Below are 16,878 nucleotides of genomic sequence, written 5' to 3' on the forward strand. Positions count from 1 at the left end.
CGAACATTCCGTGCAATACACACCCATTGAAATCTCCAGCGGTTGCCGTGGTGATGAGTTTTGCGTATTAAAACGCGTATTTTGCTGAGAAAAATATCAGCACGCCGATCCCGATCGAGCCGCACGTTTTGCTATATAATTCGCCTGGGTGCTCTCAAAACTCTAGGACTAGTAGCGAGCCCTATTGCCCTATTGCCAATAGCCCTCGGGCGATTGCCCCGTGGCCCTAACTAAAGGTGTGAGGAATTAGCTGACCTACAGTCGCTATTCTTAGTGTTTGATTTTTCATGCTGTGTGTTGTGTGTGGCTATTCTTTTTTCCCTTGTACTTTAAGGTCAAACCATTTCTTTTCAGTGTCAGCCACAGTTCTGTCCTTCTGCCCTACCTTGTTCACTGCAGTGGCAATATAGGTCTTATTTGTCAACCCTCTGTTTAGTCCACCTAATAATATGCTGCCTGGCTTCAATCTCCTCTACCATCACTGTGATCTTGTCTTCCAAAACCTTTGCTTTTCTCTTCTGGTCCATGGCTATTCCTGACTAAACCCTCACTGGCATTATATACGGGGAAATAGCAAAGCAGGTGTTGTCGATTTCAGTTGATTTGAGATTTATAGATCACAGGTGCGTAATTTACAAATTGGATTCTTAGGACCTGCTTCAGCAAGGATTTTATGCTGAGCATCCTATGAACTGAATGTAAGCGCACACTATTGAAAATGATCTTAAGACTAAGTTCAAGTATAAACCTAAGCATATTCTTTATAAATTAGGCCCCAGCTCATCTTTCAAAAAATACTTCTCTTTCGATGTAGACCACTATTGAGGGTTTCAGCAGACAGCGGAGACGTGAATGGATGATGTGAAATGTTACAAATGACACACAGGGACATTTTGTGGCCACGATGACACAGTTTTTCCAAATGCCTATAGAGTAAGAACTCCTCACAAAGCCATGTGTTTTCATACATTAGTAGTTATGGCAGCTGAGAATGTAAATGAAGTGAGACACTATGCAGCTTTACATTGTGGTCAGGTGTGCAGCCCAAGTCTTCCAGCGGACACAACGCTCTAAAACATGACCCACGACTAAAGGATGTCTACTCTCCTTCGTTCATGTAACAATAAAGGATTAAGAAATATTTATGCCCTGAGCATGCCGTGTTGACAGGGTGAAAAAGTGCAGGGAACATGTAACAGCAACATTAAGAGCATGGGGCCAACACCACCCGCGTGGCTTCCATCAGTCATGGCATGTTCTGAAGCCAAGCAGTTGCACATGAGGACAATAGTATTTGTCAGGGTCGTGGCATAATAATTGGATGCGCTATATGCCTAAATTATTCCCAATCCTGGACTACGATGCAGATGGACATATGCAATATGTGCATTATTCTGCTCACGCAATCTTAAATATGATGTGAGAATAAAGTATGGTGCTGTTGGCCATACTACTAAAAATATATATAAACTCAGCATTGTCAAACATTAAAGACTATTTGGTCAGGACATGCTGTTGAAAAAGTGAATGCAATTTCGACAGTATTTTTGACCTTCAATGACAAGAAAAATTCCATAAAAGATTCATTTGCATACGTGTCAAGTAATAGTGGTGTGCGGTGTGCTGACTGCAATATTTCATTACACTTGAGTGCTCCTATACCCCTTCCAGGACAAGACTGCGGGCTCAATACCACAACCTCTTCCAAACCATGCAGGGTTTCCCCCCAACATCGGCAGGGGACGTGCCTTCGTCTTAAAGGACCGGTTTCAGGCTGCAAGCCTCAATAAATATTTGGTGATGTTTGTGGCCTGGAGGTTACACGTGATATTCTGCACAAATACCACAGCAAGCTCTAGATCATACATACTTCACAGCTTCTCAGTATCTGGGTGGGTGTCGATTCAAGTGTATTTGAGGAATGAATGCATTGTTACGCCTGTGCACAAAGTAATAAAAATCCTTGTCATGCACAAATATAATCTGACCAATAAAAAGAACCATAAGAGCATGATGAACTGAGAGTTGGTTGTAGCATCGTGTGTTTCTATTAGACAGCTGTGCTCATGACAGTGTTGTCTAGGTCAAAATCTACACCTGGAACTAAATAAATCATTCTAATAAGCAGCTGATTACATTAGCACTGCAAGTAAATCACCGTAATGGTCACAATCGATCTAGTGGTTACACTTGTGCTGTGATATTCCTTCAAAAGTGCTTTGGAACAATCTTCTTGGTACTCACATACATTTTAAACTCGAATAGACTTTCCTATCTATCCCAAAAAATCCTTGGGTCTTCAGGTCACTTCAGCAAAGACAAACAGAGATTCCAAAGCAGGTGCCACATGCTCCATCACACGTGGCAGAGAAATCAGGAGAACCTGCTCATTTCCAGCTGCCCGAAACCTTTCATGCATCCCTGATACATCCTCACACTTTTTGGACCAAAGGGCTTGGAGCATAGGCTCCTCCAGTGGGATTAGATTCCAGATTCATACGCTGTGGCCAAGAACAATACTGTAAATCATGGAAATGTTTAGACGCTCATGTCTCCGAGGGCTACTGCCTCTTCCTCTCTTCCCTGCTACTGACGCTAATGCTGGGTACATCCAGCAGAAAAACCAGCACAAAGCTTTTGTCTATACTATGCTGAATGTTTCAATGTTCTACATTAACCATGAGACACAGGTAGTGTAAAATTTCCAAGCAGGGCTTCCAAGATGGCAAGGAAACACACAGCTAAATATTATGGTACTACTTTCCATCCAGAAGAGGCAACCACGGTCCACTAAAAACACTCGCTCATCTAGGAAGAATGCTGCTCTGTGTACCTAAAAATGTAATAACATCTGACAGCATCAAGATGTTTTTTGGATATCTTTCCATATTTGAATCAGATTATGAATTAAAATGTTAAGGCTTATCAAAATATTGCATTCACTTAGTAAATCCAGTTTCTCCATAGTACATCCACACAGTAATGACGTTGACATATCATACACGGCTGCGTCAGCACCTCATGGATTAAAAGCTGAAAAACACTACAATTCCAAGAGTGATAAGTGTATGTTGGCATGTATGAGGTAACAGTCGAATGCTACCAAGCCACAGAGCGTGATCTGAGGCAGCAGCGATGTCTGGTGTGAGGTAAGCCTGTCCATTTCAATAGCATGTGAAATGAGCCACAAACATACACAGTTCAGGAAAATAGAGAAATGTAGCTCACAATCCAGATCGAGTCCTAACAACACGTTTTTCACGTCTCTGAGTCTACTGAATTACATTTTCATTAGTGCATAAACACCTGAAAATAAGAGTTGTGTTTTCATTACCTGAGACTGAGCCCTTTAAATCTACAGAGGAAGCATGTGCACGTCCACAGAGTCCTCCATGCTACACTGCCATGTTTCTACAGTCACCCAGATCAGACAAAACAAATACTGTCTCTAACCAGAGCCTTTTGTGTTTTTGATCTTTTTACTGGCCACCATGGGAGGGAGAGGTGAGCGGGATTCAGCTGGTGGCAATCTCCAGCTCGCTCGATGCCACCAAATCCTATGCACTGTACCGTCAAAGGAAAACTTTATTACTTCATTACAATGTGGGTAGTATATGCAAATGGACAATGTTACACTTAGGCCTATTTTGCCTGCACCAGGAACCCTCCCCACACTTTTGCCGTGCCAAGGGTGGTTTCTCACCACTCCAAATTCAAAACACCTTGTCCACCTGGTTGACTATTCACCTACACTTAGACCATGGCAGAATACCATGATCCTGTAGCTATAGAAGAAAAAAACTGTAACGATAGGAAGGGGCACAATGACATTAAGATTGCACCACCGCATATGGACAGGACGGTCCTGGAGACATATTTCAGGAAAATACACCGAAAATACACATGAAAAACCAACCAAGGCCAGCGGGACAAAACGGACGTCTGAGCATAGACACTGCCCTAGACTGATACCGGCAGTCCTCTGAGCTCTGATCAGCTGTTTGTAAAAGTCGGGGGAGTTCACACTTCTGCAACTGGCTTAACTTGTTATGTGAAATAGTTGCATGCTTGCACAGCTTAGTCCTCATCCTTTCAAACTTTAAAGTGGGTGTTGTGATGACCTCACAAAAGCATTTCATTTTTGTTTTTCTAATTCATCAGGTATTTTTTTTTTTACATTCTCCACAATTTTAAAGTTTCTTCAACAGGGATGTGCTGTAATATTCTATTCAATATTCTTATACACATTTTTTCTTTTCCAGGAGTGGAACATAACTAATTAATAAAAAAATATTTTCCCAAATTGGGATCAATAAAGTAAAAGTCTGAGTCTAAGTCTGTTATTAAGGTCACAGAAACATTCCAGTGTGTACCAGGTTATTAAAACATATTTTTTCAACCGTTTTCAGAATGAAACTAAATGTCTGTTGACAATAGTTTGTTCTGTTACTGTATGTCACATTCATTAGTGAGGACATGCTTTTGGGTTATCAAAGCAGCAACAGTTATAAGGTTTGTGCTGGCATCATTACTTGAATTTGTTATATTATAACAATTTTCACACCAACCAAGGCCTCAAATGTTACCATTCAAAAAGTATGAAACTATGTAAACTGATGGAGTATTTGGAGTTTGATGCCCCTGAAGATGCTAAAAACCCAGAGCTCATAAAGACTATACTGGTTAGTTGTAACCCCAAAGAGAAACAGAGGGGCATGAGTGGTGGAAAAGAAAACTATGTCCTTTTTCATAAAGATTCATGGCGTGACAAATCCAGTGGTCAGGTGAAAAGGACAGGGGATTTTGAGAAGTGCCACAGTGGTAAGAGCGGTGTTGGTTGGCATCCATCAGTGAACTCCCAGAATAGTGGTGCAACAACAAAAATCTTCTCCTTTCCCACAAATAACATCTGTCATTACTGTCATAGACCTGGTCACATTAAATCTCACTGCCCAGCCCTGCAGAGGGACCTCAAGAGTCCAAGGACAGGTCGAAACTGTTGGTAAAGCAGACTTGGAAAAGTTTGATGTTGGCATTTGAGGAAGAGGTACATATAAATAACATTAAGACAAAGCATGAAGGCAAAGTGCATAGACAGACAATGGAAAAAAACAGCTCTTCACTCCCGTCTTACATTTAACAGGCTCCTCCAGGCGAGCCCATGTTTCCCCTTTTACAAATGTAATGCAGTAACATTTACTCAGGGTAACACTGCCACTTTTTACATTTATACACAAGCTATTTTACTTTTTTTTTTAGTACAATTTCATACTCTTAAAAAAACAGTACTTTTACTTCAGTACACTCCTGCCAAGGGACTATCTAAGGTGTCAAAGCATTGGCACGCAGTAGTAGACACATGTATGTGAGTTCTCAACAGAGAAAGACCAGTTAATTACTTGGAGATAAAACTTTCTCAACACTCAGCACTGACTGAATCTAGGGTTTGTGCCAGCCATTTTAGCACAGTAAGGCTACCTGTCAACAACATTGCCCAGAAGAACATGAGTGTGCTTACAGAGTCATCATAAATCAGCCTGGGCCAGGCTAGTAATAAGCACAGGTTGGAAGACTAGGTGGCTAGAAATCAGAACTCTTGGTCCTGGAAAAGTTCAGGAATGTGCTGAGTGACATATCAACCCTCTGGGGAAACGGAACCCTGACAGTGATGTGTTCATAAACGATTTCCAGGCAGGTAGGCTGGTGTCTTTTGGGACCCAGACAAAAACTAATGGAAATTATCAGTCTTCTTCAGGGCTTGTACCACAGCCTTTGTTTTCCCTTAGCATAATGATGATGACGCAAATTAAATGTCGAATTGAACGTTTTCACAGCTTTGAAATGTAATGTGATTTCCAGAGGGCAACTTTCATGTTCAGACAACTTACTGATTCTGTTTCTGGCTGCGTTAAGTTGCTCCCCAAGTCTTCTGGCGTCAGCTGACCTATTCAAAAGAATGCAGGTGTTAATAGGTAATAAGGCATTTAACAAACTGCATGTGGTAAACTAACAATGAGCATTCACAGTACAAGATCTGTCATTTTGGAAGGGCAGCTGCCAGCCGACGCGGGCGCCGGCGCCCAGAGACCCATCGTTTTTCATCACCATTGGTCAGGTGGTGATCTTCTTGCATGTTTTTATTGGGGGTTATTTAAGGAGGAAACCCCGGGTGAACACAGGGAGAACATGCAAACTCCACACATGTATTACATGTTATCTTTGTTTGAACTTTACTCCAAAAACAAAAAAGCACTCACTAAATGGAGGTTTTTGTCAAAGGTTTTTGCAAAGTTTTCTGATCACAGACATCAGTACATTTTTAAACCCTTGCTGCTCCCACAGGCGCTAATAGTCCAAAAGAAAATGAAACATGGCCACTGTAAGTTCATACATACAGCAGCTTTATTGAGCTCTCACTGAAAGAGAGCTCTTTTGAAAAATGTTCACAGAACCAGTAGGTCGTGTTTTAATTTTTCTCTGTGGTTTCATTCAGGCAGCTGGAGGAAACAAATCTATCGTACAAAACACTGATTGCGGGTAGGTTGTCTGAGGTACAACAACGGTGGTGACAACAAATGAGGAAGTTGTGTTGTGGCATGTAGAGTATACAGATCTGTAGCATTTGTTTGTGTGTGTTCTGTACAGGGTTTAAAATGTCCTGTCATGTGTTCCCTGTGTAATTTCAGATAATGATATAATTGCATGGGAGCATAAAATAAATACTACATATTACACTGCTCACATTGCTTATACTGCAGAACCAAATGTCTTGAATTTGAGGCAATAACAAGACGTGAATTTATCAAAAGTGTCTAACGACTTGTTCTATAAGACTAACCTCTGTTTGAGCAGGTTCTTATTGTCTTCAATGGCCAGATGGTCCTCATGGTTCCTGATAAAGGTCTCAAAGGCCTCTTGCTTCCCCACAGACAGCTGTGGATCTGAGAGAAAAAGTTCTAAGACGAACACATACATATGCTTTATTTCAATTATCAGAAGCTAATGTTCATCTCACCAGATCCAGGCTGAAAACACTTCCTGATCAAACCTACCATACTAACTACCATCCAAACAAGAGCACATGCTTGTCAGGAGACGTTGTAACAGATATTGCTGTGCAGATCTGAACAGTGAGGCGTGTACCACATTCACAGGTACTTCGGCGAGATGCCCGCTAGATCCACCTGATATTCTTGACCTCATTGTTTATGTAAAAGCAATTCTTATCATGTCAGCATTACACTGCAGATGGCACACATGTGAGGTAAGTACATAACATCCTGCATTTTTCTTAAAGCGCAACAGACCAATTTCATACATTTACCAAAAAAATAAACCAAAACACAACAGTTCACACTAATTACACACAGTGTTTTGCTTTTGTTTACCTGCAAAAACAAAAGTTTACATGTGTTTGTTTACCCGTGACTGAACATTCTCATGGTGTGACAAAGAGAGGGGAAGGAAAGAAGAGACAAATGTCTAAGGCAACACTAGACTCCTCTACTATGAAGACGTGGCTACAGTAACTGGCAGAAACATTTTAAAGGACATTTAAGGACAACATTTCATGCTGCTGAATACATTTTCAAAATGAAATAGTCCTAGGATAGTCCTTTTAAACAGCATCATCTTCAATCACTGTAACTGATGACGGTTGTTGTGATAAAGTTTCAGCAGTTTATTTTGGGGATATCTTGCAGGAGAGGGCATGGATTAGGCTAGAGGAAACAGCGCCATGGGTGGTGGCACTGACTCATTAGCCAGGAGTTTCACCTGTGGGGATCACCTGTTGGGCTTCACTAGGAATTGGACAAGCTACAAGGATGAAAAAGACAAAGGGTTTGTGTCACACACCACCATGAAATCTATATAAAGACCTTTTAAACTGAACATTCACAACATTCACAGCTGGCCAACTGGATCAGCAAAGCTGTTCCAGAGGAAGGTCAAGAGAGATTGCCTGTTTCAAGTGAGCTGGAATGGAAAGCAAGAACTGTGACCCGGCACTGAGCGGAGGAGGAGAGGTTACATTCACCTAGGGCAGGGTAGGTCATATTTTCACATCTTATTATTATTAATCACACGTGTGTCTCTCCTTCTATATCTTAACACAAGCGGTGAAAAAGAACTATTTAATATCATACTTAAACAATGAGCAATGACTCATGGGAGTTTGGTTGTGCATTCTAGTTCCTGGCAGAGGCAGATCAACTGGGCTGACAGGGTGGCAGCAAGAGATGCTCCCCATAGACACACACAGTCGAGGTAATAAGTTGTGAGGATGGGAGGAAGATGTGAAATATACAGAAGGTGAAAAACAGATGTATCTCCACAAAATCCAAAAGAAACATGCAGCCTTGCCACTGTGTGGTGCCAGGAGCCACGAGAGAACACTGGGTTGGCAACAGACTGATTTCAACCAGATGCTACCAGCGTCGCCTGCAGCAGGAAGCAGCTCCGTTCCTTCCCTTTCCTGGGAGCTTTCTGTGCACCCACTGCTTTTCCCATCTACACACAATGACTGCCGATGGCATGTTTTCCTATTAATTGTGTGTAGGGTAGCCAGCTTCCACTAGCAGACATACAGAATGGCTGCAGATGGATAGTGGTGGGGAATGTTTTGTTGAAGCGTGTTTTGTTTAGAAATTGTAACTCGTGTTTGATTGTGTGAGGGATGGATTAAAGCCAACTAAACCCAAATATTCACCAGTGCGTACAAGTGTCTCTGGATTGGCTGCAGCCACCAATATCTCTGAAACTGCTCGTTCAGCAGACAAAGATGTCATTCAAGTGCAACATGCAAAAGTTTACAAAAGACTTAAATCACTCACTGCAAGCCCAAAACAAAAAGCCAGCCGTCAGTCAGCAATGCAGTAATGTCCAAAGACAGAAACTATCTGTGCATGAATGCAGAGTTGTAGACAAGGGACAAGATTTTGGAATCAGAACTAATCTGGTTTTCGTTTGCAGTTCATTTGCTGCCCAGTTGTAGTCCGAGTAGCATTGACCAATCACGTTTGAGTGGGCTGTGCGTGCATGCAGGTAGAGCAAAAGAGGCAGAATGCCTCAGACCGAAATGCAATCTACAGACCCAACCACAATGATTTAGCATTTTATTAGCTTTTTAACAGTTCACCTGAATTCATATGCATAGCATAGACGACAGCCTGTCTGTTTATAGAGATTAGCTGAAATGCTGTCTTCATGTCTCAAATGACCAGCGCACAGAAGAAGAAGTCTTGGCCTGAATATACAATATCTGGATATCTGCTGGCTACACTACAAGTCTGGCTACATTGGCTGGTGGCCCCAGAGGCTAACTCCTCGTCAGATGATAGATTGGCAGGGCATTGACAATTCACTCAAAGATTACTACCTAAGAGTTTGCACTTTCAACACATCTTCAAATTGAAGCTCAGAGAAAATATTTTTTTCCATTTAATCAGCATTACTGGATAATGTAGGGATCTACGGTTTTGCCCTCCTCGTCCTATTGTGTCTTTGTGTTTCCCTTCCCCTTCGTCTCCTGTCCGTCGTGTGTGAATGTTTTACTGCAGGGTGTGGCTGGCAGGTCAGGTCCGGCCTCCTTCTCTCCTGAACACACCTGCTCACAATCAGTCAGTCAAGACTCGCCTGCTGCCACAATATATAAGCCTTACACCCAATATTCGTCAGATCGCCTTTTCATCCTTGTGGTAACGACTAAGACTGCAGAGATCACTCATCGATCAGTATTTTTGCTACTGATCGCCTCGTCTGGTCCCAGCCTTCCTGACTCCTGCCTTTTTGTGCCCAGGTGCCTACCTTAATGTTCCAGCCTACGGCCTGTCAGTCTATTGTGAGTAAACTGGAAGTGGACTCTCTACCTGCCTGTTCACTCTCAGCAGACTCACCAGCTTCAGTGTGTGGATCTCCTAGATTCTTCTGTTGCACATTTTTGAACCGTTCATTAAATGTTTGCCTTTTTTCACACATCCCCGCTTTCATGTCTGAGTTTCAGTGTTTTGGTTCATTTGCTTCTGTACAAAATACTGGATATCTTGTGTCATTTGCAACCTACACGTGTTGAAGCATAAGGGACACAATCATCTTTAAATGAAGTGAACAAATACAAACTTACTTTGATGTAAATTATTTAAATACAGATTATCAACATGCTTATAGGCCTGGTCATTCCACTTCCACAGCTCTGATACAAATGGTAGATGATTGGCAAAGTGAGCAAGATAACAAGAATGTAGTGGCTGTAGTGTTACTTGATTTGACTTCGGCTTTTGATGTGATAGATCATTCTTTATTGTTAGATAAGTTAAAATATTATGGCTTTGCTTTAGCTGCATTAAGATGGATGGAAAGCTACCTGACAAATAGGAGGCAGACAGTATTCTTCAATGGTAGCTCGTCAAAGGTCAGACAGGTTGACTGTGGAGTACCTCAAGGTAGGTGCTTAGGGCCGTTATTGTTTTCTGTTTTAGTAAATGATCTGCCATTAGCTCTTGAAAAGGCTCAAATTGCGATGTACGCAGATGACTCGACAATATATGCAGCTGCGCCATCAATTGAAGAGCTCAATACAATTTTAGATAAGGAGTTGAAGTCAGTGGTAGAATGGGTAATGAGCAACAAATTGGTGCTTAATGCTGGTAAAACAAAGTCTATAATAATAGGATCTAGGTATCAGTCAAAAGCTGAACCACTATTGAAATTAAATATAAACAATATACAGACTGACCAAGTACGAGAGACAAAACTTCTGGGTATAATCTTGAACTATCATGGTCTAAACAAACTGATCACATTTTGAACCAAATGGATAGGGGTGTGTCAGTTGTAAGGAGAGTATTAAAAGTTATGCCACCAGATGTCATCAAACATGTTCTGAATGCTTTAGTTCTGTCACAGCTTGATTACTGTTTTATGATTTGGTATAGTGCAACAATGAAAGAAGAAATTACAAATAGCTCAAAATAAAGCAGCACGGTGTGCTTTACAGTGTTCTTACAGAACTAATGTATTAGACATGCATGTATATATATATGTATAGAGAGAGACTGATTGTATTATGGAAATAAAACAGTTTGATTTATAATGTCACCTTTAGCTATTTCTATCAAATGCTTTACTCTACGATAATGTAGCTTCATTTGGGGGCAAATGCCTATGACTGCAACTAAATCAGTATATATGAATGTATGAATGTATATAAGTATATATGTCACCCCTTAAAGTCTCCAATGCCATCCTCTTGCCTACCCCTGAATGTTTCTCTGGATCCACCAGTGATTCCTAAAGTTAAGACAAGCAAACAGACACAGCAGACACGTCTGCCAATTCCTCAAAGCTTTGTCTGAACTTGACAAATCAAGTTTACAATAAAACAAGTTCTGTGTCTCCAACAAACCAACATGTTTTCGTGCATGCAAGACTGCACTGGATTGTATATGACCTAATCTTATAATAGAATAGTAACCATCATTATTTTGCAAGATTTTTGTGGAAAACTCAAAGCCTCACAATGATTTCCAATAAATTCCACCTTTGTTAAAATGTGTGGATTTCTGTGACAAAGCTGTTCTAACCAAAGACATACACGGGACAGAAACTCATGTGAGATTAATTGTAGGACAGTTAGGAATTTTGTTTCTTTATTTTTGGAAAGTCTTGATTGAAACCAGCAGGCTTCTCATAGGCGCACGGAATGTTGCAAGAGCCAACCTCAACAAATCACTTTAAGAGGTTTCTTGAGGGAAATGCACTCCATTCAACTCTTGTATATAGCAACATTCCAGAAATATCTAGGAGTGATATGACATCATATTATGTTGTACTAACATAATTTGTGGGGTAATGAGATCACATGGACGTTAGGCCAACTTTCCTAATTCTTCTTTCCCAAGCTTCAAGTGCTGACAAACCACAGAGGTTTTACAGGGGAGGAATGTATTGTGACTATTGTTGCTGTTTCAACAAATTTTAGAAAGGAAATACCAGCCAAGTGAATTATGACCATACTTTTCCATCAATCTCTAAGAAGAAAAAAGTCTGACACCAGTTGTTAACTGTTTGCTGAAAAGGTCAGAACTTGTCTACTTGATGGAAAAACAATACTAACAATATTTCTGGTACATTGTGTGTTCCCACTGCATGGGACAGTAGTATTCTGACCTACTGAGGTGCTCCTAGTGTCTTAGGACAGGACTAGATGGGCTGGTAGAATCATCAGCATCTTATTACATGGTAGCAAAATTTACAGTAATTCTCCCTGTAAGTCTCAGTCTCCTGTGTTTTTGCAAGCTCAATACATGTCATCACAGCCTGAATTACAGCACTAACACCTTGTCCATACATTAGCGACCATCTTACACTGCAAAAGCACTACAGAGCAGAAGAAGACACTGCATATCTGTACCTGTGAAATAATACAATAAATAGGCATCTCATAATCATTGAAGTCCACTTTGCAATTTACAGTGTGCAGAGTAGAAAGCCGGTTCTATGAAAAACTTGTAATGTGTGCGGATTGTTTCTGCAGAAACAGTAGTCTTCAAAAAGAAAGACGCTGGCAAAGCAGGGAGCCCAGAACAGAACAATGTATTATGGAAAGAGTAGAGTTGATTATGCGCCAATCAATCAGCATGAACTGTTTCCATGGAAAGGTCATCATCATTACATTTACAGTCAATCGTCAGGGGACAGCAATTACCCTCTCTGTAACTGTAGAGGCTGCTGGCTACAGCACCAGAACCCTCAGATTAAACCTAAATTAAAACACACATAAACATTTAGTGACCCATCGAGCATGAGTAAATGAGAAGTGGAGTGCATTTGTTTCGAATTTGGAGTAAAGAACAATGATCTAATGTGCATATTGTTTGGTTATGAGTTTCCAAGTAGGTCATGGAAAAAAGGCAGATGAAAAACACATGACATATAACGCAGTGCACAGTACAAAACAGCTGTGTCAATTGTGTGTTTCTAGTATTTTGTCTGTGTATTTATGAGGAATATCAATATATAAATGAATGTAATGGCCTCTTTTGACACTGTACTATTAACTGATCCTTAAAATAAATCTCTGTCAGCAGGTGTGCTCCACTGAAAGTCAGAATCAGTCAACTGGGAGAAGTGTCTTCTGATCCTGCTGGAACTGTTCAATGTGTTCTTTAAAGCTTTCACTACCCAAAGTGCATCGCCTCCCTGGGCAACATCAAGAGCTCCCTGCTGGTTAACAGCTGATGGGGTTGGAAGCGTGTTCTTCTCACGGTGCTGGTTGCAAACAGAGCAGAAACTGACAGAAATTTCTCATGAAATGTGGGAAAAGTGGGCGAGAATTCCTGGACTAGACACGTAACAATGAGCCTGTGCCCTCTTTCGCTTCATTGTAAAACAGCTGGATTATTTACATGGAATATTTTGTTTTTGTTTGGATGTCTGAATTAAGTATGACTCTTAAAATGTAGAAATCAGACCACCTCAAATATTGCAGGTCATGTCGGTATTCATGTTCCTGGTCATTAGGGGCAACAGATGGTCATTGTAAAAATGTGTACACCTAACGTACAGTAAACATGAAGCACACTTCTATTTTAGTGTGAGGTGTGTGGTTGTAAAGCAGCTGATGCCACACAGCGACAGATCAACCAAATTGAAGAAGAATCCATTGAGGTCATCACATCACGAAGTCAAGGAGAGAAAAAAGAGCCCTTGAGGGGCCAGGTGAAAACAAATACTCTATTGAAGTGACTCAAATGATCATGCTTGCTCCATATTAAATCACATACCATTCTGAGAGACTAATGCATATGGCACATCATTTATCAGCGGTTTTATAAACCACAGCTTTACAGCCATCCATCACAATCCTCCTCATTGTCCCGTCGTTGAATGACTGATTCCTTTACTCATTCCAACTCGACCGAGTTCAAACGTGTTTGTTTTTTAACAGGCTCTTCTTTCAGAGACACTGTTTGCAATTACTCCTTTCTGGTCTTATTACCACACTTAGCACCATTACACAAAAATGTCAAAGAGTCTGAGCAGGCTGTCAGCCCAGACAGGAGCGCAGCCTCAGTGTGATCAGTTGCTGGCTCATCCACCTGTGCCCAATGGCTATGACCAAGCTCAACATAAAGGCTCGGGTTTATCATCAAACTTAAGGATCCGCTTTATCAAAATTACAGGAAAAGCTCATAATACTGCTGATGGCTAAGGAGTGGATCTCAAAGCTTGATTGGCTTGACTTTCAAATTCCTGTTACATTCAAACCACATTAAAGTCTAAAAAGCTACAAGTACACTGACAATCCAAGAGAAGGTGCACTTTGAAGTCTCTGCTACTTACTCATCATTATACTTTCTGTTCAATGATATTATGATGTAAACCTTCTGAAGGTACATGCTATGGCCAAACTACATGGAAATAACCTCATCAACTCCAACACAGTGATGATGCTCAGTTCAATACCACATGTTAGAGTAATCTGCCAGTTACTAGAACAACAAGATGTCCATGTATATATTCGCCAAAAAGATCAGATATTGCAATATATATACACTTGAAATCAGAAGTTCAGATACACCTTCGCCAAGTACACAAATCCGGTTTTTCACAATTCCTGACATTTAATCCTGGCTTTTTCCAATCTCAGCAGCCTTTCAGGTTATGTTAAATATAGGACTCATTTTACTGTGGATAAAGATGCTTTTGCACCTGTTTTGTCTGGCACCTTTACAAGGTCCTTTGCTGTTGTTCTGGGATGGATTTGTACTTTCGGTACTAAAGTACATTCATCTCTAGGAGACAGAATGCGTCTCCTTCCTGAGCGGTAGTATTCATGGTATTCATACTTGTGTACTATTGTTTGTATACATCCACAGGTACACCTCCAATAGTCTCAAATAATCTTAAGTAGCCTATCAGAAGCTTCACTTTCACTTTCGTCCATAAAGTTGGAAAAATTTTGTTTGCAGACACAATTCTGTTTATTCCTCTTCAAATGCATTAGTAATCACTTTTGAACAGGTGCAATGGTTACATTATGTGTCCCAATTACCCAGGTGAAATGAATTCATGCATAACATTCATTTGGCGCTATAAAAGACATTTGCTTTGTTGTCCGTTTCCTGCCTAAAGCCTGCATGCAATAAGTCTACATTTTCAGAATTGTCTGAAATAATTTTCAACCAAATTTGAAAAGGAACTTCCCTTAACTATGCCTCATCTGGCGCCACTGGCAATTCGCCAGAGGGTGCTTGCACTCTGTGAGGATGGACACAAACAAGCCAATATTGCTGATTTGCTTCAAATATCCCCGGGTGTGGTCTGTAAAATCCTCAAAGTTCATCGAGAGGAGGGTCATTTGAGGCCACGAAAATCTCCAGGACGACCACGACTGACTACCAGATGAGATGATCGGCAACTGCTTAATCTGTGCTGTAGAAACCAGAAAATGCCAATGAGCTACCTTTGTCGTTTGTGGAGAAGACACCATGGAATCAACATTTCTCACCAAACTGTAAATCGATGGTTGATTTAACATGGTTACTGAGAAAGACAAATGACCAAGTGTCCACACCTAACTGTTCAACACAGAGTTGTTCGACTTTGCTGGGCTAGGGAGCACAAAAGATTACAGCTTGGGCACTGGTGACATGTTATCTTCATGGACGAAAGCCACTATATCCTTAACCATACAGATGGAAGACAACGGGTTCGCGTTTACGTGGTGAAAACCTTCGCAATGACTGCATCCAGGAAACCACTCAAGCTGGCGGCAGCTCAGTGATGGTATGGGCTGGTATTCATTATGGAGGAAAGACGCCATTGGTGGTGCTGGATGAAAACGTCAACAGCTTTGTGTATAGGGACATCCTGGAGAACCATTGCCTCCCACATGCAAGACGGGTCTATGGGAAAAACTTTCATCTGCAAGATGACAACATAGGGCCGCTCTTGATCCAGAGGATGTGCAGCAGATGCCATGGCTCCCCTGATATGAACCCTATTGAGCATGCCTGGGATGCCTTAGGCCGAGCCATCAATGAGAGGGACAATATTCTTCAACCTCTACAGGAGTTAGCCCAGGCTCTGACCGAAGAGTGGGATGCCCTGCCCACTGACAACATCTAAAGCTTGTGGATAGTATGCCATCCATCCATCCTTTTTCTTTTACCCGACCATCCCTTTCAGGGTTGCGGGGGGGCTGGAGCCTATCCCAGCTGTCAACGGGCGAGAGGCGGGGTACACCCTGGACCGGTCGCCAGTCGATCGCAGGGCAACATATACAGACAGACAACTATTCACACTCACACCTAGGGGCAATTTTAGAGTCACCAATTAACCTAATGAGCATGTTTTTGGTCTGCAGGAGGAAGCCGGAGAGAACCCACGCATGCACGGGAAGAACATGCAAACTTCACACAGAAAGGCCCTGCCCGACCCGGGGATCGAACCGGCAACCTTCTTGCTGTGAGGCACGTGCACTACCTGCTGCACCGTGCCGCCCGGATAGTGTTCCATGACGTCTTAGTGACTGTGTGACATTTGAAAGAGTAATATTGGACATTCATATGCCTGAAATCTTCTCGAATATGTGCTTCCTGTTTAACTTAATCAGGTCATCTATTCCTCACTAAGCTATCCACAGTAACAGACATTTTGACCAGGGGTGCCCAAATGCTTGTATGCCACTGTAGGTTTTAAACTCATCAGCTTTTCATCAACAATAAATTATAGGTTTAAGATAGTGTACTGTCTAATGCTGTGTTGCTGACAGGGTTACACTGAGCCACTTGAGTGGCTCCTAATGTTACTAAATGCATACAATCATGCTGATGACATTGTTTCGACATAAGACAATGTAAGGAGCTCTGGAAT

General features: G+C 41.5%; 1 protein-coding gene across 1 annotated transcript in view; it reads right to left on the bottom strand.

The window, feature by feature from the left end:
* Positions 1-16,878, bottom strand: part of kif6 (kinesin family member 6) — a 67,693-nt gene that overhangs the window by 12,338 nt on the left and 38,477 nt on the right. Inside the window, exons 14-15 of the mRNA XM_070979481.1 lie at positions 6,839-6,941; positions 5,889-5,944 (exon numbers count right to left, since the gene is read on the bottom strand). Coding sequence (XP_070835582.1) covers positions 5,889-5,944; positions 6,839-6,941 — 159 coding nt within the window. The remainder of the gene's footprint in view (positions 1-5,888; positions 5,945-6,838; positions 6,942-16,878) is intronic.

This window comes from Chaetodon trifascialis, chromosome 14 (assembly GCF_039877785.1).
Source record: "Chaetodon trifascialis isolate fChaTrf1 chromosome 14, fChaTrf1.hap1, whole genome shotgun sequence".
Classification (NCBI taxonomy): Eukaryota; Metazoa; Chordata; class Actinopteri; order Chaetodontiformes; family Chaetodontidae; genus Chaetodon; species Chaetodon trifascialis.